Source organism: Sinocyclocheilus rhinocerous, unplaced genomic scaffold, assembly GCF_001515625.1.
Source record: "Sinocyclocheilus rhinocerous isolate Xijiao unplaced genomic scaffold, SAMN03320098_v1.1 scaffold21, whole genome shotgun sequence".
In the NCBI taxonomy this organism is placed as follows: Eukaryota; Metazoa; Chordata; class Actinopteri; order Cypriniformes; family Cyprinidae; genus Sinocyclocheilus; species Sinocyclocheilus rhinocerous.
The window spans coordinates 1,366,041-1,390,394 of record NW_015641422.1 but is presented as its reverse complement, the minus strand read 5'-3'; the positions used below and the strand labels follow the sequence as shown (position 1 = coordinate 1,390,394).

The following is a 24,354-nucleotide window of genomic DNA, read 5'->3' as shown; positions in this document are numbered from 1 at the left end:
ATAAAAATCTAATATAATTTCGTAAATTGCATAAACAATTATGAACAAAACAGCATCATGTATTTATGCATTGCTTAATCAAAAGAGCCGATTCACACAGATTGCATTTAAAAACATAAGAGACGCAGTGAAAAGGAATAAACCTCCACAAATTCGTGACGTGTTTTCTAAAAGTTTAAACGGTTTTAACTTTGCATGGCTTTCTATAAATCTCTTGTGTGAGACGCGAGCGCAGCAGTCATAATTTTGTCTGTCTAAAAAATGCGCTGAATATGCGTTCTGTGTGAATGGTTTGAACCTAATCAAGATCTTCTCCGCATTGAGCTTCTATATTTCTCTAATATTTTGAATGCATAACACAACAGCGACGCATCTCGTGGGCTAGACTAACAAAACATTAAAATGCAACAACGTCACTTACAACATCATTACCGCATCTCGTGCTCCACTGATGATGCTCCCTGACGCACACCTAACATTCAAATGTAAATGTTTATTTTAAATTCGACTAATATTCATTCTTTATTCACAATCTCCTCATCACAGGCAGGCACAGCACTCATTTCAGCATGTGTTCATCTTTGTGTGTGCTGTCTGCATCACTCATAGCACGTGCCTATATTGTGCGCTATATCAACATTTTTTTCTATCGTTATCGAAGAAGGTGTACCGTCGATAAATATCGATACCGTTTTATCGCCTAGGCACAAATGATCTTAGATCTGTAGCTTGTAAAACTTGTACAGTCCAAAAAAATTGGTCTCTAAAGCTGGAAAGATTTTCCTTGTGTTAATGTTAGTCAGTAGGCCTCATGTATTTGTCTGAACACTACTAAGAAGACCATGAATGTGAGTTTATTTGATGTTTTTGTTTTCATGTGATATGTGGGCTTTCGTTAGGCTTCATAGAGAGTGTTGATTTTGACAAATTGCTTAAACCTGAATCTGGCTGATTCTTTTACACTGTAGTGACATTGACCTGGTGGTGTTTGGGAAATGGGAGAAACCTCCGCTGCAGCAGCTGGAGCAGGCGCTCAGAAAACACAATGTGGCAGAACCTTATTCCATCAAAGTTCTCGACAAAGCTACGGTAAGAGTTTCCCTCTGTTGCTTTAACATCAACTACGCTCAGTTAAACAGTTTCATATTCAGTGGTTGTTGCTTGAATGGATCCCCTTTGGATGCTTTGTTTTAATTTTTTACATTTGGGGGATTCTTGGTCATTAATTATGTTATATTCATATCTTTGAATTTTGAAGGTACCAATCATCAAACTGACAGATCAGGAGACCGAGGTGAAAGTGGACATAAGTTTTAACGTGGAGACGGGCATCAAAGCTGCTAGCTTCATCAAAGAATATGTGAAGGTAAAAAAAAAAAGGTTTTGGCATATTTTGTAAATCTAATTTTACAAAATTTTGTAAAACTAGACTAAATGTATAGTTTCAAGATGGGCTGAATGTCTGAATATTGTTTGCTGGTTTACTTGTATTTATTGCTGTGTTCATTTATACGTTTTTGTTTTAGTTATAGTGTATGTATCAAATTTTGATTAACTACTAAATTTGAAGGACACGTCGTTCAATAGTGTTAGTCTCGCTAAAGTAGCATATCACTTTGTTTTAGTCTCTAAAAATAACATTTTATTTGTCATTATTTGCAAAATGACAGCATGTCAAACTGTAGCGGATAATAGACAGTTCAACTTGAGAGTAAAAACTTTTGTGATCGAGATTTCTATTTCAAATAAATGCTTTGTCAATTAAAGAATCCTGAAAAAAAAAGCTATATAAATGCATCATTCAAAAAAAAAAAAAAATGTCTTAATGATCATGTGACACTGAAAACCAGTGTAATGGCTGCAGAAAATTCAGCTTTTCATGCCAGGAATAAATTACATTTTAATTTTCAAATAGAAAACTTATTTTGAATTGTAGTATTTCACAGTATTATTGTTTTACTATATTTTTGGTCGTTTTGTTTAGTTCTAGTACATGGAGTTTTGATGAAAAAGTCATGTCATATTCAATATATATTGTCCGTTTTTACTTTCCATACAAATCATTTTATTTGTAATAGTAATATTTTAATTGTCTATAATATGCAAAAAGATGAGAACATATCAAGCTGAAAAAGAGCCTTATTGACACATTGGGACTAATGTAATTTAGTTCAACTTTGCTAATGTTCCTTTTCCTTTTCTTTGTAAATGTAAGTTGTACATTTTATGTCGTGACTACAGCGGATTAATCTTGCATATGTTTTAGTGAACAAAAGCAAAGCAGTTTACCAGTCTTCAGTTCTTTCAGCTCATGTAGGCAATTCCCAACAGTCTTATGGTTACATTTTTGCATAAATCTTTCTACATTTTCTTGTGAAAACATTGTATGGGCATTGGCCATTGCGGTGTTACTTACTGCTGTACTTTTAAGTCCCAAGCCAGTAATGACAGTCTGGCGATCACTGATAAAAGTGCTTTGACCTGATTCATTATACACAAAGGATATACAAATGAAAGGCTTGACTGTTGCTTAAAGTTTGGCTTCAAAGTCAAAATGAATTCTGTTATTGTAGGGACTCTGGAACTCTGTGTGGCGACGTTCCAGTATAAGAAGCATTTTGCTATGGGACTGACCACGGTGTGGTGCTGCTATTTATGTATATAAATGTTTTTTTTAGTTCGTTTGGCCCACCTGCTAAAGGCAGGATGTACATTTTGAATCCTACTTGTATTTACATGTTTTATGTGTCCTAGATTTGCTCCATGTTTGCTAATTTGATGTCAGGCTTAAAGTGTCAGTGTTAGACTAAAGAGAGGAGGAGGGTGAAGCATAACTGAACATCTGTCAGCAAGCTTTCAGTGCAGATGTTTGAATAAGGAGATGACCTGCTGCCTTAATGCTCTTCTGCCAAGCTCATTTCCATGTGTATACCTGCTGTACTGCTCTGTGACCGCAAGATCACCTTCATAGCTCTCATCTGTACATCTATCAGAGGAGATTTAGGGATAAAGGGTCTGATTCACTAAACGTGCATGCACACAAATCTATACATGAGTTACCAATCATAATTTAACTAACTGTTGTACTAAAATATATTGATAAACATGCTCCTTCAGATGGATTTTATAAGTTGCACGATTATTGTAGGTGTAAAATTAAGTGTCCCAAAGCTGTCTTTTTTTATCTTTTGAATCAGTCCAAAATAGTGCTATATATATATAAATATAAATATAAATAATAATATTATTATTATTATTATTTATTTTTTATTTGTTTGCTTTTTGTAAAAAAAAAAAAAAGGGTGTATGCAAAGGTAATGTCACAATGTGGCATTTTCTATGAAGGACTACAGAGAACAGCATCTGATTCACAAAAAGTATGGTATGCAGGTGTGCATGTGCAACCAAAATAAAAAATGCGCTGTGTAAATAAGTTCAGACCGCTCGTTTGCATGCCTACATGTTTGACAGCTGTTAATGCACAATCACCGTTTTAGATCGACTAACTGTAATACTGTAAGATTTCCATTCACTGTATTTTGTGCATACAAACACAAAATAATCCAAACAGTTATTATTGGATGTTCAGTTCATGTCAGCAAGATCATATTTGTTAGTTGAACTCTCATGAACAAAGTAATTACAAGTGGGGAAATTTAGAAGCTTGGGGCTTAAATATAAAACTAAATATATGATAGTGTTATTTATATACATTTATCATAGCGTATAAAGATTCAATTTACAGCACCTTCATAAATTGAATAAAAACAAAGCAAAAACGCACCTGTTGCACATTCTTTAGTCATCATTTTGTAGAAGTAGTGTTAAATCTTGCTGATTTTTTTTTGTTTTTTGTAGAAATGGTACTTCACACCTGATGTCATAATTATGACTTCCCAGCTTGTAAATATGAACTAGTGAGCTTCTTGCTGTCTACTGCCTACACAGACAGTTATATTCTAGGGCAGCATCCTAAGTTAATTGGAACCTCATTGGTGATGAATGTGAAGGGCACTGAGACTCAGCTCGCTATTGATTTCAAAGTAGTTTGATGTTAGCATATTTTTAAGGTAACACCTTAATAATTTAATAAACGTAATACATAGCTCACACAGATATTGTGTGTCAACTATTGTGTTTTTTTTGTTTGTTTTTTTTTTTTGTTTTTTACGACGTTAGACATCGTAATTGACTTCCTAACTCGTAAATTCAAACTTCCCAGGAGGACTTGAAACACTCCAATAGTGAATGACACCCAAAACCTATAAGACGGTGTCGTTCTTACATGGTGGAGGAATGTAAGATGTATTGGCCCGTCCCCAGTTATCATAACACTTCACCTTATGTAAATATTTCTGCAGCTTCCGAACAGCTGCATTTTATCTACTGTGAAAGACAACCATGTATGCAGTTCCTGTGTTTTAGGCACATACATGCGCAAGGCTTCACGAAACACTTTCGATATTCCTTATGTCAACTTGTAATGAGACACTATTGTATCGTAAAAAATACCCTTTCATTAAAAAAAACCTTGCTGTGATCATTCAAGTGTTAAATAGAGTCGCTTTTGAGATACCTCTTAATGCTGGAGTAAATGAGGTTTGTTTTTGTTTTTTTCTAAAATACCTTCTTTTGTTCTCCCACACAGAAGTATACCGTGCTGCCTTATTTAATTTTAGTGCTGAAGCAGTTCCTGCTGCAGCGAGACCTCAACGAAGTCTTCACGGGAGGAATCAGCTCCTACAGTCTCATCCTGATGGTCATCAGCTTCTTACAGGTGCAATATTAGCAGCCGGTCTGAAAACTGTCACGACATGCAGACGAAGAGAAGCGTTAAGAGTGTTTCATAATAAAAATAGCTTGATCTCGTCTCATTTAGAGATCTGTCATTACTTGTCAAGCATATTTTACTACCTTTGTCAGCCACACTCATTTCATAAATGACTGTACCAAACAAATAGTGTCTCATTTTGCCTACTGTTTTTTTTTTTTGGGGGGGGGGCTTACACCCGCAGTTACACCCAAGAATTGATGCTAGGAATCCCAATATGAACCTTGGCATTCTGCTCATCGAGTTCTTCGAGCTGTATGGAAGACACTTCAACTACCTGAAGACGGGCATCAGGATAAAGAACGGCGGCGCTTACATGGCTAAAGAGGACATCATGAAAGCCATGAGTAATGGCTACAGGCCCTCCATGCTCTGTATCGAGGACCCTCTTCTTCCAGGTACTGTTCAAGCTGTTTATCTAAAAATTGTTCCAATAATGCAAAACCTAGTGGGCTTCTTGTTTACTGCCTACATTGGCAGCTAGTTTCTGAGACCGCATCCTAACTAAATTGGAACCTCATAAATGACCAATTTCACTAATTTCTCACATGAATAATCGGCTCAGTTAATTTCAGTACAGTTTGGTTTAGCATGTTGCTCAACATATTAATAATCTAATAAGCAGAAAAACATGTATTTTACGCCAATGTTTTATGGCAGAGATTTCTGAATTTTTTGTTTTGTCAGCAAGAACCCTTTAAATATTACTTGAAGTTCCCTCTGAGAATATGTCAGTTTAACATTATGTGTTTTATGATTTAATTTATAGTTTAGGAAAACCTGCATTATGGCATGGAATAAAATTTATGTTCTTTCAACGTCTTTGGTCACGTTGCTCTCCGCAATGCATTCTTGTATTGCTTTTTCAATGAATCCATATTTGGCCAAAACAAGGTATCTAAAAAGGCAGCTGCCTATGTTTTAGGACAGATTTCACATATATATATATACTTCATATATATATGTGTGTATGTAAGTACAATAATTAGCACCACATAATTACAGAAGAATCATAAGCAGTGAAAAATTGTTTATATATGTATTGTATGTGTGTATGTATATAATATAATATGTTTGTATGTTTTTTGTTTTCCATGATTGTTTAGGTAATGACGTGGGCAGAAGCTCGTATGGTGCCATGCAGGTGAAGGAGGCTTTTGACTATGCGTATATAATATTGGGTCACGCCGTCTCACCTCTCGCACGTTCTTACCCCAATAAAGACAGTGACAGGTACAGCTCTCATCTGCATACAAGCACCTTCACCCTAGTTCTCTCAAACTCTTGATTTAATTAGCCACTTATCTTGTCCCCTCAGCACTTTGGGCCGCATAATTAAAGTCACCCAGGAAGTCATCAACTACAGGGAGTGGATCATAAAGAAGTGGGGTTGCAGACACAACGCCCACATTGAGAGGAACAAGGGTGCGTCTGAATATGAAGACACTTTCTCACAATGTACCTGTTACGGCTTCAGATACTAAGTGAATTTCATTCAGGATGTTTGTGTTTTTGATTGAACTTCATAATGCGCAATACTCATTGATAAGGCATTATAGACCATCTGAGTGGACCAGTCACTGATGTTCTGGTGTTCAAGAAGTTTTACAGCAATGTTAGGATGACTTTTAAGACGGCACATTACCCTAAATAGTCTAATAGTCTTATAGTCTTCCTCTAGTAAATCTGCCATGATAGTTATGTCAAAACATTTTATTATTTCACAGAAACTAGGAGTAACGAAAATAATTGCATTTTTAGAATTTCGGAAGCCAGACGTGTTAAGAGCTAACTTTTTAATTTTACGTTATTTATTAGATGGCTTTTTCAGACGTTTGTGATATATTGGATTAGGATTTTTGGAAAAAAAAATTCTACTTAATAAAATGCTTTAGAACTTAGCATGAATAGAAAATTTGTATTGTCTTTATAAAAAATAGCAAAGATGTTTTAAGATTCATTTACATGACACATCCAGGTCTAAATCACTTTTTTTTTTTTTTAATTAGGCTTCCTTATATATCTAAGTTTTTCTAGACTGCAGAAACTCTTTCGAAGGAAAAACAATAATGATATAAATGTTAAAAGAAGGCCCTCTAGTGGACCCAGAATTCTGGTTAAGGACCACAGGTCTAGATTTTGGACAAATGAGAAATTAAGTAAATATATTCTAAAGTTAATACAAAGAAATTAAACTGGACTCTTTTGTCTGATGAAAGCATAACATTTCATTGGTCAACAAATGCCTGTGTCAGAGTGCTTTGCAGCAGCTGCTGTTTGCAGTAATGAAGTGTCACTTTGGCAAACCCTTGCATTTTGTTTTTACATTGCATTGATGTCAATGGATTTGAAACATTTTCTGATGCAGCGTAACTTTGTAGGTACCCTTGAAGTGCATTTTATCCCTTTTACACATCTTATTCTTGACTTTTGTGATTTAATGTGTTTTCTTAAACTGACGCTTGGTAGCTTAGTTTGGAAATGGAGTATGTGACCTTTTGAAAAGTGGCCCTCAGTCTTCTTTGACAGTCCGTTACCTGCTCTGCAGCGAATCCGCCCATAACCTGCTCTGATTCTGTGTAATTTGTAGTCGTGTATGGCTGATGTTTGGGTGTCTTCTGCATGCAGGTCCATCTCATAAAGACTCCGTGGGGCAGGTGGAGACAGGCACACTGCTGGGTGTAGGTGTGGAGGACCAGCAGCAGAGGGACTCGGTGTCTCCTCACAGCGCAGACTCCCCCATGTCCCTCTCCAGCCCTCAACAGCACTCCTCCGCCTCTTCTGCGTCCTCGCTGTCAGGCAGTGATATCGTAAGCATTGCCTTTCATCCATGTCCATACAACCCTATAAACATACTGCATTACACAGGATATTCAACATTTTAAGGCCTCTAAATGATCTCAGTCGAAACGTTTGTGAAACAGCTGTAGTGCACCATCTCTACTAAATGCCTTCTGTTGTCTGATTGTTAGTTTATTTATTTTTTTATTGGAAGTAATAGGCCTTTTAGTGTAATTGTAAAAACCTCTCTTATTAGGTTGTGGTTCATGTGTCTTTTTGCTGTGAAAACTTTAATGATTTTTATAAAGCAAATGTAAGAATAGCTTTAATATTGTTGTTGGTGACATTTAAAGATGAGGGTCAAAGACGAGAGGTCCCAATTTGGTGTCTGCATTAAATTAAATAGTGAAAACCGAGTTTTTATGTTTTATATGCATAAAAAGTATATTAAATGTAAGTAAAGTGTCAGCTTTAATGCTTCAAATAACTTTTGTGAAAATTTAAGATGTCAGAAAATGGGTGAAAATAATCATCATCATTCAGTGTAACTGACGTATTTATGTAATTAAACTGTATTAAACTTTTATTGTTTTGATTTTTGAACGTCCTTTTTGTCTTTGACCCATGAACATTTACTGACCTAAAGAAACTTAGCTTTATTTGGTTATCTATACCTTATATTTTTATAAAATTTGTGTTCAAATGTGCGTATTAAATATGAATCAGGCTTCTGAGGATTGTTTATTTGTTCATCTCTCAATAAATTTATGTTGGTAATATGATAATATGGAAGCTATAGAGCTCTGCTAAGCAAAAACTAAGCATTTAAATATCATCTTACTAAGTCGTCATTATTGGGAGATATAGTGACAAATGATATTTATATGTATTTTATGTACGTAGTCTGTTATGTGCTTATAAAGATCTCATTGATTTGCATTACAAGATATCAGAATTTCATCTTTTGCCCATATTAATATCAGCTACTGCACCAGGGTATAAAAACCATAAAACCCTAATTTATCAAATACGAATATCAAATATCAAAAATAATATAATTGTAAGATTTTGTCACCATGCCTCCGGCTGCCCAGGTGAGGGGCTGTTTTGGTTAATAGTTGAATTTGATGATGAAGATTCTTTGATGGGTAGGTAGCTTCCTCTCTGTGTTTCTCCAGGCGAGAGTGTCAATCCCCAGCAGTCTTTCGGTCCACGCTCTACCTGGCAGACAGGTGTGTATGGCAGATGGACTACCCCCATACTTCCACATGCCCCCCCCTGCAGTCCCCCCAGCTCCCCCCAGTCCCCACCACCATCCCAAGGTAGGCAGTGTCCTGCGTGTGCTCTAGATGTTGTGTGTATCTTCTTGACAGTGAGCCCGACTTTCCCTCCTTCATCAAGACTTCACAGTCTAGTCTAATGACAAAGTAAAAAGACGGTCTACTCCAAAATTAAATGTCAACATTAACTCACCCTCATGTCGTTTCAAACCTTTATGACTCACTTTCTTCTGAAGACTTTGGTAACCAAACAGTTTCAGTTCCCGTTGACTTCTATTGTATTTTTTGACCACACAGTGGAAGTCAATGGGATCCAGAGCTATCATCTTTTGTGTCCCACAGATGACAGACAGTCACACAGGTTTGCAACAACATGATGGTAAGTAAATGATGACAAAATTAAATTTTTAGGGTGAACTATACTTTTAATTAAGAGGAAGAAATTCAGTGCCCAGCAATGTCAAATCAGCATCAAGAATTCAATTCAGGTTTTGAGAAACTTTATTTAAATGGAAAGTTTGTTGTTGTTGTTTTTTTTTTATTCAAATGAGTAATGTTTCATCAGCTTGTCTTGCTCTACCCATGTATCAATACTAGAAAAAAATCACTTAAGTTTAGATTTTTATAGCACTTTTCATAAAAAATATTTTTTAAAATGCTGTACTGAAAAAAAGCCATACAGTGAGTAAGCTAAAGATAACTTTGTGTTGCACCACTCCATTTTTGTGTCTTATATTCATTTATTTTTTATTTTTATTTATTTGCAGTTTACCATGGAAAGTCTACAGTTAACATGCAGTCTAGAGAGCAACGTTTTGCTTTTATTGCATTTAAAAAAAGTCGTCTTTAAAATTATTATTTTATTTACACTACTGATCAAAAGTTTGGTGTTAATAAGATTTTGTTTATTTCCTTTTTTTTTTTTTTTTTTTACCAAATATACAATGAAAGCAGTAATATTGTGAAATTTAATTAAAATATTGAGAACTAATTAAATAACATTTCTATTTGTTTTTTAAAATGCCAATTTGCTGCCAAGTGAACATTTATTATTATTATCAATGTTGAAGAATTGTGCTGCTTAATATTTTTGTGGAAACATTTTTTCTCTTTTTTCAGTATTCTTTGAATATAAAGTTCAAAAGACCAGTGTTGATTAAAATATTCCCTTGTCCAAATACCCACTTTTGCAGTCTTTGCACTTTCAAAGTGCACAAGTGTGTACAACTTTTCATTACCTGATGGGACACACTTTATAGTGTTGTAAAAATGCAAGTGTTTACATAGCGTTATTTTTATTTTAAATACTTTGCATTGTAAAATCAACTTCTAAATGTCTGTTCAGTAGTCCCTATAACATGACACAATTCAATTTGTTGTGCTTCTAATTAAGTATGAAAAGCAGTTGCAAATGTTGTACGAAACAAATATCACCACTACTCATCTTTGCACTAATAAAACGTGCAACACTTTGTTTTTCTACCAAATTATATGTAATAATAAGCCCTGTCTACTTATTATATTAATATCTAACTTGCATTGAAAAGGTTTCCGTGACCTCTCACAAGATCTCGGCAAAAATCTCATGAGTTATTCCAAAACATGATGAATGATGGGATACACTAAGTCTCGAATAGCGCTCCAGAGTGTGGATTTAGTGTGCTTTAAGGGCCCTCTTTGCTGTTACTTTTGGCATCTTTGCGGAGTAAAAATAATAATACAAATGAATATTACTTTTCAAAATAATTGCTGTACCCAGACTTTCGAATGATATGCATTTGTTTGTTTTTTTTTATAATCCAGTTTTTATGTATGCTGAGCCATTTTTCAGATGCTAGCATCATCCTAAGTTACCCTATCTTGTCTTATCTCCTGCAGACAGGTCCCAAGTTCCCGCTGAAGGGCTTCCACAACCCCGCCGTGGTGCACAGTCCCGTCCTTTCCAACCGAGGCCACATCCAGTACAACCGCCACACCTGGCGCCGCAGGAAGAGGGACAGTCTGCCGGCCAGCGTCAGCAGATAAAGACCTCGTGCCTCCCCTCCGGAAGCTCCCTCTCCACTCCTCGCTTCCTCTTCCACCTCTCCGGTCCCATCTTAAAACGACGAGAACTCCTTGAGCCCTCCTGCTGATGGTGTGAGCACAGAGAGACCAGCGTTTGTAACCCAGCTCCTTGTTCAGTAGTTGTGGTGACGGTGGTGCTAAGTAGTTCAGTCTGGCATTGAATCTGTGCATGTATATGTCGACTTGTTTTGTTTTTTTTTGACCTGTGCAGTCTTCCTGAGGAAGCTTCGAGAACAGGAACTGGTTTTTTTTGTTTTTGTTTTTCGATCATCTAATCCACAACTTCCTGGTTGACAGGTGAAACGTTCCTTTTTTGTGTATGTTTGTGTGTGTTTCATGCTCTGTTGGTTTCCTGTCCTCATATTTTCGATCTAAACGTGACACCCTTCACATGTGGGACAAACTGGATTCAGTGGATTTCAAGTGGTTGTTTGTTTGTTGTATCGGGGTGTATGTATGTGAAACGCTGGCTTCGAATCCTGCACTCGAGATGTTTCCAGAGATCCCCACCGTATTGACTGTACACATCACGCAACCTTTACATTTTTTGTGCAATAACTTTCTGTATTTTCGTTCACTCTGGAAACATATTTCATTTTTTGGTTTTGTTTGTTTTGTTTTTTTTCTGTGTCCAGCATTTTGTTTGTTTTGTAAAAACGTTTTTATTTTTGTAATGTTTTTAATTTTGTTCATCGTTTACAGATCCTGTCAGACAGGCTCCTTAAGGGGGGAAAAGTCAATTTTAAAACTGTTTTTGAGAGTTTATATTCCCTCTTCCCCTTTTCTCGGCATAAATTGCACCTGGAAGAGAGCGAGTTAAAGCGGCCAGTGTAGATCTCGCAGAACGACTTGCCTGCAGGTGTCGCCATTTCCCACTTTGTGTTGAGCTTCAGAGTCTCGTCTGTTGCATTTATTCGTCTCGTTCGTCTTTAAGGTTGTACTTGTGTAGAATTGAGGCTTTAGGACTTGGATTTAACAGATTGAGAACCGACCGATGCTCAAGCCCTTAGTCTGTACGCGCTTTCATTTATATATGTGTGTGTGTGTGTGTGTCTGTCCTTTTTAAATCGCTCTAGGTAAGTGTGAGATGTGAATTATTTTAGGGAAGCTCTAATGAACGTGCGAGGGGACTCCAGATCAGTGCAGCTTTATGCAAGGTGCCCTACTCGGACCTTTTCAACTTCTGATCGGGCACCCGAATCAGACTAGTGGAGAAAGGGAATTTATTTTGATTCCATTCTGGAATCTTGACATGCATTTATTGCCAGGTACTTGCGCTAATATATGCCTTTTTGGTAATTACCTATTCCTGTACTGTATTGTATTGTTTTTTTTGGTTCTGTTTGTATATGGCACACTAAAACTGTATTGCTGTTGCTCAGAACATCACAGGCATACAGGTTGTTACTATGCAAGTGGAGTTTTGAAAACACCTCTTCCTGTGTCCCTCACGACGGCCCTTTGCTTGTAAATCTTGTCAAAGTGACCGTTAACGGACCCAGGCCTGAGAGCGACGCAACAAGGTACACGTGAACAGTTCCTGTATGCAAGTTCAGTCTGTTTCGATGGAGGAAAAACAGCCGGACGTCTTGTCTGGAGTTTTTGCGGAGCAGATATTTCCTCCTGGAGATCAACCGGACTATTTTACTGCTGTTACAATACTACAACCATGACTTGCGGTCTGTATGGAATGACTTTGATTGCCACAAACTTACGTGAAGCCTTTTACAAAGTCATATCTGATACGGAGACTACGGATTGTCCTTGTAACTCTTGACTCGCCTGCCTATCAATGCAATGGGGCAAATGTAACTCTAATAGCAGTTTCTGCTTTAGATAGAACCAGCATCTTTTGCAAAATGGGTCAGACATTGAGGCAACATTCCCCCTCCTTCGGTTCACATAAGGACCTACTTTATCTGTGATTTTGTCTGAATGAAAATGGCTCCCTCTTTTTCCTGAGTGAATCTGTGGAGGTGTGTTGGAAAGGTGGAAGTGTTTCACTCTGTAATGGTTTGACATTTGTGGTGATGTACTTGCTTGATACAGTGCGACACTCCTCATTGAATTTCAATGATGGATTTTAAATGTAACCCTTTTTTTTGCTGACGTCTGTTGTCGCAGTGGCCAAAAGCACTCCTTGTCAATCCTTAACTGAAAGCCCTCAATGTGGCCGCCCATCATCTAAGAGGTCAGACGGAGGAATTGTTTTTGTTTTCCTTCAATATTTTTATGTAATTTTTTTTTCTATTTTATTTTTTAAATAAACATCTTAAAATCATGCATGCAGTTGCTTGCGGTTTATTTTTCTGTCTTAATTGTTGTTTGATTAATTATTAAATCATTCCTTACTGGATCAGCACTAAAGGCAGATGTTTTTGGGCAATGTTGCCATCAACGGGCAACCAGGTGAAACTCAGTTGCCTGACAAAATTGCTCAAAGTTGCCCTGTGTATCATCAGTCTTGCTGAGGTTTTACCACTTGATGGTGGGCTTGCACTTCATGACAAGTCAGAGCTCTTTAGTTAGCACTCGAAAGAGAAAAACATAAGCTGATAATAAATTATTCTTATTTGCTAATAAGGAATCAGGCTACCACAAGGATGTTTATGTGCATGAATTGGGAAAAAATTATAATAATGGTTTTCTTTAACCCTGTAATGCCTGACACGTAATGATAATCAGATTTTTTTTTTTTTAATGGAACAGTTTATTGAACCTTATTGAACAATATATATTTAAGAATGCATTAAAAGTTTGCATGAGTGTTGGTGGTTGTGGTTGAGAACCGCTGTCATAGTTGATTTATTAAGCTTTTATGGCTCATATTTTATGACTCTTGAAAATAGTACCTCAGTTTTATTCAGAGGCATAGACTGAGCAAAACTATGCTGTTTGGTGTAGATGCTCTTATTAATGACCAAAATGTGATTAAATACCTACATTTACATTTAGTCATTTTGCACACGCTTTTATCCAAAGCGACTTACAATTGGGGAATACATAAAGCGATTCATGTTAAAGAGATAGAACCAGCATCTTTTGCAAAATGGGTCAGACATTGAGGCAACATTCCCCCTCCTTCGGTTCACATAAGGACCTACTTTATCTGTGATTTTGTCTGAATGAAAATGGCTCCCTCTTTTTCCTGAGTGAATCTGTGGAGGTGTGTTGGAAAGGTGGAAGTGTTTCACTCTGTAATGGTTTGACATTTGTGGTGATGTACTTGCTTGATACAGTGCGACACTCCTCATTGAATTTCAATGATGGATTTTAAATGTAACCCTTTTTTTTGCTGACGTCATCGATCGCAGTGGCCAAAAGCACTCCTTGTCAATCCTTAACTGAAAGCCCTCAATGTGGCCGCCCATCATCTAAGAGGTCAGACGGAGGAATTGTTTTTGTTTTCCTTCAATATTTTTATGTAATTTTTTTTCTATTTTATTTTTTAAATAAACATCTTAAAACCATGCATGCAGTTGCTTGCGGTTTATTTTTCTGTCTTAATGGTTGTTTGATTAAATGATTTATTAAATCATTCCTTACTGGATCAGCACTAAAGGCAGATGTTTTTGGGCAATGTTGCCATCAACGGGCAACCAGGTGAAACTCAGTTGCCTGACAAAATTGCTCAAAGTTGCCCTGTGTATCATCAGTCTTGCTGAGGTTTTACCACTTGATGGTGGGCTTGCACTTCATGACAAGTCAGAGCTCTTTAGTTAGCACTCGAAAGAGAAAAACATAAGCTGATAATAAATTATTCTTATTTGCTAATAAGGAATCAGGCTACCACAAGGATGTTTATGTGCATGAATTGGGAAAAAATTATAATAATGGTTTTCTTTAACCCTGTAATGCCTGACACGTAATGATAATCAGATTTTTTTTTTTTTAATGGAACAGTTTATTGAACCTTATTGAACAATATATATTTAAGAATGCATTAAAAGTTTGCATGAGTGTTGGTGGTTGTGGTTGAGAACCGCTGTCATAGTTGATTTATTAAGCTTTTATGGCTCATATTTTATGACTCTTGAAAATAGTACCTCAGTTTTATTCAGAGGCATAGACTGAGCAAAACTATGCTGTTTGGTGTAGATGCTCTTATTAATGACCAAAATGTGATTAAATACCTACATTTACATTTAGTCATTTTGCACACGCTTTTATCCAAAGCGACTTACAATTGGGGAATACATTGAAAACAACTCTTTCGAGAGTTTTCGCTATGAATGTAAGGAGAGAGACAGGTCTGTAGCTATCTGTAAGTGAAGTGTTTAATGTAGGTTTTTTGAGCAGTGGGGTTATCCGAGCCTGCTTGAATGCAGTGGGGAAGGTGCCTGTGAGGAGAGATGTATTGATGATGTGTGTGAGTGCTGGTAAAAGTGTAGGAGAGATTGCTTGGAGGAGGTGTGAGGGGATTGGGTCTAGAGGGCATGTTGTAGGATAGCTGGAGAGGAGAAGTTTTGATACTTCTGCCTCAGTGAGGGGACAGAAGGAGAAGATGGGAGTTTTTGCAGTGGGTGTGGTTGGTTTGAAGTCATGTGTGTGTGGGGCTGAGAATTGACTACTGATTGTTCTGGTTTTGTCTGTGAAGAATGTGGCGAAATCATCAGCTGTTATAGAAGTGGTGGGAGGTGGTGGAGGGGGACAGAGGAGAGAATTGAAAGTTTTGAAGAGATTACGTGTGTCTGGAGCGCTGTTGATCTTGTTGTGGAAGTATGAAGATTTGGCAGTATGGACTTCAGCAGAGGAAGATGAAAGCAAAGACTGATACATACTCAGGTCTGATGGATCTTTTGATTTGTGCCATTTTCTCTCTGCTGCCCTGAGTTTGGTCCGATGCTCATGAAGAACATCGGATAAGCAGGGGTTAGAAGGGGCAGCCCGTGCTGGCCTGGAGGAGAGAGGACAAATACCGTCTAGACAAGAGGTTAAAGTAGAGCATAAATTGTCAGTTGCTGCATTCACATCCAGAGATGAGAAATGGGTAGGTGAGGGAAGAGAGGAGGATACTACAGAGGAAAGATGGGAAGGTGAAAGGGACCGTAGGTTTTGTCTAAAAGTAACTGGTATAGGGGTTGGTGGCACACAGTTAGCAAAATGTATTTTAAATGTAAAGAAGAAATGGTCAGAGATATGTAGAGGTTCTACCAAAATGTTGTCTGCAATACAATTGCGTGTGTAAATTAAGTCAAGTTGGTTGCCTGATTTGTGCGTGCTTGTAGTGGTAAGGCGTTTGAGATCAAATGAAGCAAGGAATGAATTTTCTTTGAGGAAGTCTGTAGCATAAGGCTTGTCCAGATGAATGTTAAAGTCACCAAAGACTAAAAGTGGACTGATATCCTCTGGGAATGAGGACAGCAGCCCATCCAGCTCCTCTAGGAAGGTACCTAGAATTTACCCAGGAGGGTGGTAAATTACCACAACCTGGAGTTGTATAGGAGCTGTTACATTACAATTCTTATAGATTGTAATGTTAATCAATGGGGTCTTTTTATAGCAGTAGCTATAACAGACTACTTAAGTAAAATGCAGGGATATATGTTACATAGTTAAAGCACTTTGTAAACACTTTTTAAAAGGTGCTAAATAAGGCTTTACTTAAAATTTCACATTTTGGGTACGTGTGAGGTGTATAGTATATCAAAATGTTCAAGTGCCAGTTATTAACTTTTTTTCCCCATAAATCCCAAATCCTTCTACTGTAAAATTCCCAACGTGACATGTTTTTTGTTTGTTTGTTTAAAATATTGCTTGAACAACTACAAAACATTTCCAAGAAGCAGCAAACCATAACTGCTAAATAGTCTAATAGTCACTAAATAACTATTTAGGTGTGGGATTGAATGAGTGCACTCCATTATGTCCACTGTGGTTTCGGACACGGGTTATAAGTGAATCACTGAATCATTCACCTAATCGATTCGTTCAAAAACACCGGTTCACTCAGGAGCGAAACACTACTGTGTCGCTGAAGACGCGCGACGTTTCTGGGTTGGGTCTAGAAGGGATACAGCAAAAACCGGAAGCTAACAATAAATTGAATTTTCTACCTAACGTTATTATATTGTGATTTATTAACGTCTACACCTGCCCCAGTCTGTCACTCTGTCGTTTTGGAGGTATTTTCGTTGGCTGAACAAAACCGGTGGAGGTAAGTTAACTGTGGAAATATTTGGTCTAAAAATGTATTAAGGGTTTGCTTATTGAACTGTTGTTCAAAAGCAATGTTTCACACAGCGTGGATTTCCCGAATATTAGCGTGGCCTACGGTCCAATCACAGTAATAATTTAATAAAGTGGGTTATATATATATAAAAACACCTCAGTTTATTCAGAGGCCCAAACTGAGCAAAAATATGCAATTTGGCGCAGATGCTGTTATTTATATGGCCAAAAAAAAAATCTGATAGCGTGTAATGTAGATCAATGAGATCTTTGTAACAATGCATATTAGTTGTCACTCGACATCTCCCAATAATATGCCTTAGTAAGAGTAAGACGATATATATTTAAATGCTTCTGTTTTATGATTAGGACTCTATAGTTTTATAGATGTCAAAGCTTATAATGTAATGCAATACAATGATGACTGAGAGATAAACGTTTATCAAAAGCCTGATATATCACATTTGATACTCACATTTTAACATGATTTTTCTAAAATAAATAAAAATGATGTATGGGTAATCAAGTAAATTATTATTATAATTATTAACAGTATAAATGTTATTCTTATGTTTACTTTACTTTTAAAAAAAAAATCACATTACAACCTGAAGGTGAACATTTTTAGAATTACACTAAAATAGAAATCGCTTCTTCCTCATGATGTGAGTTGATGTTTGAAGAAGCTCCAGAGAGATAATAGAGTCAAACACAGGACTGAGCAATTGAACCCGGGCTGATATCTAAGAGAGACGAATCAAAGTCTTCTCCGAAACACCTCCAAGCAGCTCCAGCAGTAATGAAGCCCTGCGAAACGCAGGCTGCTGAGGCATAAAATATGCGTTGCTATTTTGAGAGACGTATTTGGAAAAAAAAAATCAAAATAATGCTGGATATGCAGATAGATTTGGCCTCCTTTCTGCACAGAAATTTGTATAAAAATAGACTTGCATCCTACTTCATGAAACAATCGGTACGTCTCCATATAAGCTGTAAACAGCTTGTTTTCTGTAACACGTAAATACGAGATTTCCAGTATACCGGCATTGTCTCTTCTCCTCATCAGTACACAAAACCACAACTTCTCAATGACAATAGATGTGTCATCTGAAACCAGCAGCTTTCCATGTTGCTTACGATGTGAACGGCAAGTCTGCAGAAATGAATTGAGGTGCTGAGGTGTTGTCAGATATCTATGCAAATCTTCAGACGCTCAAGATGAAGGTTTCCTCACGCCGGGCAGATTGTTAAACTGCTCTATTTTTCAGAGTACGCTGAAGCCTGCGGCTGGGAAACAATTTATATAACTTCATTAAAATGTCCTTTCTCATCGTTCTGCCATCATGTCTGTTTTAGAACGGTGTCACACAAAGTGTAACCGCATTGATTATATTTTATGGCTGCACTTGTTTCCTTTGAAAAGAGAGCAGTTCCCTTTTTTTGGAGCGAAATGAGTTCTGGTTGGGCTCAATATGCTCCTGTCACTCACTTGTAATTCTTTCTCCTCTGACAGTGGACCTCGCTTAATGAACCAGACGATGATGAGGAGGAGACTTATATGGCAACTAGGCCATATCTTCAAAGATTTATTGGAAGGCTCTTATCTATTGGTGCAGGTATGGAAAGATAAGTCTTTTCGAGTCTAGACGTGATCGCTGTGACGTATAATTGCGACGTATTTTTGGCTGCGGGGATAAAACACTAATTAACTGATGACACCCCAATTACATGTTCAACAAAACCACCATCCATCCTGATACGCCATCACTGTTGTTACTCGGTATCACTGACATAAGGGGTGAAAAGAGTCAGGAAACTTGCCTCGAGAGAATCCAATTAATTCTCCCTCGTTACGCCACCGCTGCAAGCCAAAGACAAAAGAGGTTCACGCAGGAGATGTCGGGAAGTTGCTTCTTTTGCTCCCTGATACGAATTAGCCTACTTCTAGCTTGTTACCATGGAGGCAGATATTTAAACTTTGGCTTTATATACGCATACTTGATTTTTACACAGAGGGGTGGACTTGTGGTGGTTTGTTTGTATAATATAGTATGTGAATATTATGTAATAATTTTCCTCCTACTTTTCTTTGGAGTCTAGTTTATTTAGAAACAAACATTGACGCATAATTCATGTTCTGTATTATATTTGATTATATTGTGTGACTGTTATATAATATTACATTTCCTCCTACTTTCCTTTAGAGTCTAGTTTTAGAAATATGAACACTAGCACATAACCCATGGTAAATATTATATTTTATTTTATTACATGAATATTATGTAACATATTACATTTCCTCCTACTTTCCTTCAGAATCTAGTTTATTTAGAATCAATTAAATATGTTAAATATTATATTATATTTGATTATATTAATTTATGTGAATATTATCTAATATTACCGTACATTTCCTACTTCACTTTAACGTCTAGTTTATTTAGAAACATAATTGAACAAAACATTGAATAACCCATGTTAAATGTTATATTATATTTGATTATATGAAATTATGTGAATATTATATAATAATGTGTTTTCTCCTACTTCCCTTTAAAGTCTAGTTTATTTAGAAACATAAACATTGAAGCATAAACCCATGTTAAATATTATATATTTGATTATATTAAATTATGTTTATTAAGTTTATTTAGAAACGTATACATGATGCATAACCCATGTGTCTATATTATGTTTTATATTATTTTGTATTTGATTGTGTCTGATTACTACTTTCCTTAGAGTCTAGTTCATCTGGAAATATAAACATTGAGGCATAACCCATGTTGAATATTAATATTAGTATAGTAGTTTATATTAAATATTATATTAGATTATCTTAGTGCCTAATTCATCCCCTTTTTTGTAAGTAATTGTTGTGCAGTTTTGACATAACAGTTTTAATATCCTAAATGCTAAACAGTAACCAGTATTTTATTTATTTATTTATCTATTGGAATACCATTATTAATTTATTACAATGAAACTCTGCTGTAAATATGTATCTATAATATACACAACTAGACAGTAAAGAGACTGAAGGCTCAGAAGCGTAAAGTATAAATCTCAGCAAAGGTTCCTAGTTTATTTTAAATCAGACATAACCGAAAATGAATCGCAGTTTAGTAGGGGAGTCTGTCGATAACTCGGTAACCATTTACTCACTGAGCAAGTCTGATTCAGGCTGCTAATTCACAATCAGGTTTGTGACTCTTTGTGATCAGCTCATATAAGTCATTTGTTGGTGAATCGGACATCACAGCTCGTGCTGTGTTGTTTCATGCAGGGAACACTGGCACTTTAAATCCGCATTATACTTCAAATGAAATTAGGTGTAGTGTACAGTCATTTAAAACAACATCAGGCCAAAACGTTCATTTTGGAGTTCATTTCGGGAGTTTAAAACTTTCTGGAAAAGACTTTACTTAACTGGAGTGCCAAATTGCAGAGCTGGTGCAAACATATCCACATTACTGTGGTCAGATGTCTTAACTGCTGTTTTCACTTCCATTGTGTGTTTATTTTCTTATTGAGAGGAAAATGTGTAGGCTAGCACATATTTACATATTCATCTGAATGTCGCTCTCAGCAGCACGGATGGCGCCAGGATGTTCGCTAAAAGTGTACCGTTGCAAAGATATTTCCAACTTCTTTTTACCCCTTAAATGCTGTGAACTCCGCTGTGAGCATATCGGGACCCTTAGTCCACCTTGGGAGTTGATGTTTGATAAAACCACATAAGCTTTGTCGGCTATTGCCAATGACAGCCACATTTGAAATGACTGTTGTAAATTTTTACAATAGTCTCATTTGCGGCCAATCACAGTCAGGAATCCTGTTATCTTAGATGTGAAATTAAAAATGACATTGTTTTCCTTCCGCATTTTACAGTACGTAGTTCATTTCGAAAACATGAACATAAATGCATAACCCATGGTAAATTGCATCAAATTACCCAATTACAACAAACATGTTACATCAAAACATGATGTGCAATCAGGAGGAAACATCAACTGGAGCAAACTTAATGGTATTAGGGGTTAGTGAGTGACCCAGGGAATGCAATTTGCTTCTCTTAGCTAAATTCTCAAGCAGATGTGCATGTCCATGCATATGGGCCTATTTTAAAGGAAAGTACAAAAGTTTAAGGCTGGTCAGATTTTTAATTAGTCAGTGCATTAGTGCATGTATGGAGCTTTAATGGGCATTACAGACCCGTGAGAAACAACCCGTGATGTTACCGTCTTGAGAGAGCCTCACTCTGTAAGGCTGATATTGAACATCTAAAATGTGCATGCGACAGAATATGCACATATACAAGAAGGCTAATATATTATCACACACATACTGAGAGTCGTTTCTTTGTTCCCTGCTCTCATTCTGTCATCCCCACCCAGCAGATGTTATGCATCACTTCACAGGTACAGGAAGAAAATAAATGAAACGCACTGGGAAATGTCCAAATTACCAAAGGTGTGTATGACAAACAAAATGATATGCCGACAAAATGCTCTGCAGTTAAAATTCCAGCCGCCCGGCCCATTAGCTCCATTCTGCATCCTCCTTCTGCATGTTGTCTTGTTGGCCTGTTTAAGGTCTATTTTTGGCTCTTTGTTGAGAAGGTTGGAGACACCTAAATCTTTTACATAGTCCTCAAAGTGTCCTAAACCCACCAATCAAATGGTGCAATCATTTCCAGCCACTCTCAGCTTCAACACTGGTCAGTTTAACAGTGGCTTGAACTTTTTAGCTGGCTGTGGAATCGGCCTCTTGACCTGTGGTTGACATTTGAATGGATCCTGAAAGACTGGCTTCATTGACCTTTTTGCTTTCATGAGGGCTTTCTGTCCATATCGAGAGGACGCTTTGTGCGGTGACTAGCAATGACCAGTAATTATTTGGTATGTGAGATTACAGGCAGATTCTGGTTTGAGCATCTTGAGATGCCTGCAGTCTGTCCTTGCAGATAAGAGGCTCTTCAGACAGATTTTTACTGAGATGGAAGACTCGAGCAGGGACTGAAAAATTAAAGAACATGAGAAGTTAGACTTTCAAACCTCGCCAGAGATGGTGCTGTGCCTCCCTTAATGATTTAAACCCCCTGCTGCTGCTTTCAAGAAGTTCACTCAAAAAGGAACATTCTGTCATCGTTTACTCACCCCCATGTCCTAACAACCGTGTATGTTGTTATTTTTTCTGTGGAACACAAAAGGAAGATTTTTGAATATTTATATTTAGAAAAATTTAGAATGTTTATGCAGCTCTACAATGACAGTTCAACTTCATCTGAATGAAACAAAAAAAGAAATACCATAAACTTACACTGTAAAAAAAAAAGTATTTTTCTAAGTTGTAAATGAAAAATGAAAGGTTTGAGTATACATTTTACAATAAAATTCGATTTCAGTCTTTCAACTTCAAAATTTCAATTACTTAAGACAATTTCTGAGTGAAAATTGCTTCAAAGTAACTCAAACCCTTTTTTAAATTTTTTTATTCAGTGTAGTTCATATTACTTATTCTCAGTATTTGAAGTCTTCTGAAAAGATACAATAGCATTATGTGAGGGGGGAAATATCATTATTTATAAATGTAAGTCATTATTTACTGATAATCTTCCAAGACATGAAGCTGTTTACTCAAAAGCAGGTATGACTGGAGTCAGTGAATTGAACTTGTGAAGCAGATCAGTGAATTAATTGTTCTTTTGAGCTGTTCTTTTAAATTAATCCGTTGTTTACATCATACTAAACAACTGGTTAATGAATCAGACTGATTCATTCATAAATCTGATTTCAGCTCAAATATGCAGGTATTCTCAAGTTAATGGTTCAGTGCAGGGGAAATTTTAGTCTGTTCCTTACACAAGCTTAAAATGTAGTTGTACAAGTTGTATGAACTATTTTTAAAGAGTTTTTTTGTTTGTTTGTGTTTATTTTTTCTTTATTTCTATAGAGTTTGTATGGATAAAATCTGTGTGAAGGTTCTTAAAAATATAATTTTATTTTGTTTCACAGAAGAAAGAAAGTCATCAATGTTTGGAACCACAGGAGTAAATGATGGCAATTTTCTTAAAAAAAATTAAAAAAAAATGCATGAAATCTTCTGCCAAGTGCCGTTTTCTTTCCTGTATTGATATATTTCCTGTTGAAGCAGTAAGTTTGCTAAAAGTTTTTTAAAGAAAATTGTTTGATGTTACAAAAGATTTCTATTTAAATAAATGTTGTTTCTTTTACACTTTCTATTCATCAAAGAATCCTGAAAAAATTTACCTGTATTTTTTTTTTTACATTTCAATAGAAGAAATTTACATTTGAATAAAACTAAGTTTGAAAAAAATGACATTATTTTAAATTTCAATAACATTTCACAATATCGATCAAATAAATGCAGCCGTTGTGAGATCAAAACAGACTTTTGAATGGTAGCATACACTAAAATACACAAAATTCATTGATTTAATGGCATCTTTGAGATGCAGGTGTTGTACTCCAGATAGTCGTGATCCAGACTTGTCAATGCTCAGTAGGACAACAATTTGGCTTGTAAGCTCTCCAATCGAAGTCTATTGATGATAATACCACACAACATGGCAACAGTGAGCTTCAAGCAATATAGAGATGTCACCTCTAATACTGGAGGCTAGGGATTACAGATGATGCCTCCAGCACTTGAATAAGATGAGGTTTGCACCAGCAAACAAAGGTAATGCTTCAGGTTGCACTGGCTGGTTTTGTCCATTAAATTCAGCGAGTGTATGTATACATGCATTTGTGTGGCTGTGTGGAGCTCTTCAGATGTGCACATCTAATGAGATCATCAGCCCATTTCACTGGACAGACTCAGTGGAGTCAAAATTCAGTCTCGCACAGCCATTAGGCCGGGACCGCTTTAATGGAGGCTCTCTAACGAGGGTCTTTTATGCCTGTTTTCAACTGTGCAGTGCTTCGCATGTGTTTCATCTGAACAAAAGCCTCAGACTTGGACTCCATATGGGGTTCCAAGGTGGTGAAGCAAAAAAAAAAGGGCGTAACGTACTCTGTTACTAACGTAACCTCAGTTCCCTGAGATACGGGAACGAGTACTGCGTCTGCTTAAGACGCATATGGGAAAAAAGCCTTTTTTCTCCTGAACTGAAGCCTTTTCATTCATGCAGTGAAACTGCACAGCCATTGGTTCGTGCAGTGCTTAAAAAACGAACCAATGGCTCGGCAGCGGAGCAGCACG

At 36.6% G+C, this 24,354-nt stretch overlaps 1 protein-coding gene and 1 long non-coding RNA gene across 2 annotated transcripts in view; both read left to right on the top strand.

The window, feature by feature from the left end:
- tent4a (terminal nucleotidyltransferase 4A) overlaps positions 1 to 11,587 on the top strand; it is a 16,739-nt gene extending 5,152 nt beyond the window's left edge. The window contains exons 4-13 of the mRNA XM_016571381.1: positions 969 to 1,089; positions 1,259 to 1,366; positions 4,649 to 4,777; positions 5,016 to 5,229; positions 5,938 to 6,064; positions 6,150 to 6,256; positions 7,460 to 7,714; positions 8,678 to 8,706; positions 8,791 to 8,934; positions 10,771 to 11,587. Of these exons, the coding sequence (XP_016426867.1) occupies positions 969 to 1,089; positions 1,259 to 1,366; positions 4,649 to 4,777; positions 5,016 to 5,229; positions 5,938 to 6,064; positions 6,150 to 6,256; positions 7,460 to 7,714; positions 8,678 to 8,706; positions 8,791 to 8,934; positions 10,771 to 10,917 (1,381 nt within the window). The 3' untranslated portion in view covers positions 10,918 to 11,587. The remainder of the gene's footprint in view (positions 1 to 968; positions 1,090 to 1,258; positions 1,367 to 4,648; positions 4,778 to 5,015; positions 5,230 to 5,937; positions 6,065 to 6,149; positions 6,257 to 7,459; positions 7,715 to 8,677; positions 8,707 to 8,790; positions 8,935 to 10,770) is intronic.
- A 5,455-nt stretch (positions 11,588 to 17,042) lies between these two features.
- The window catches only part of LOC107754839 (uncharacterized), an 11,620-nt gene continuing 4,308 nt past the window's right edge, over positions 17,043 to 24,354 (top strand). Inside the window, exons 1-2 of the long non-coding RNA XR_001641631.1 lie at positions 17,043 to 17,113; positions 18,641 to 18,743. This is a non-coding gene — a long non-coding RNA (uncharacterized LOC107754839). The remainder of the gene's footprint in view (positions 17,114 to 18,640; positions 18,744 to 24,354) is intronic.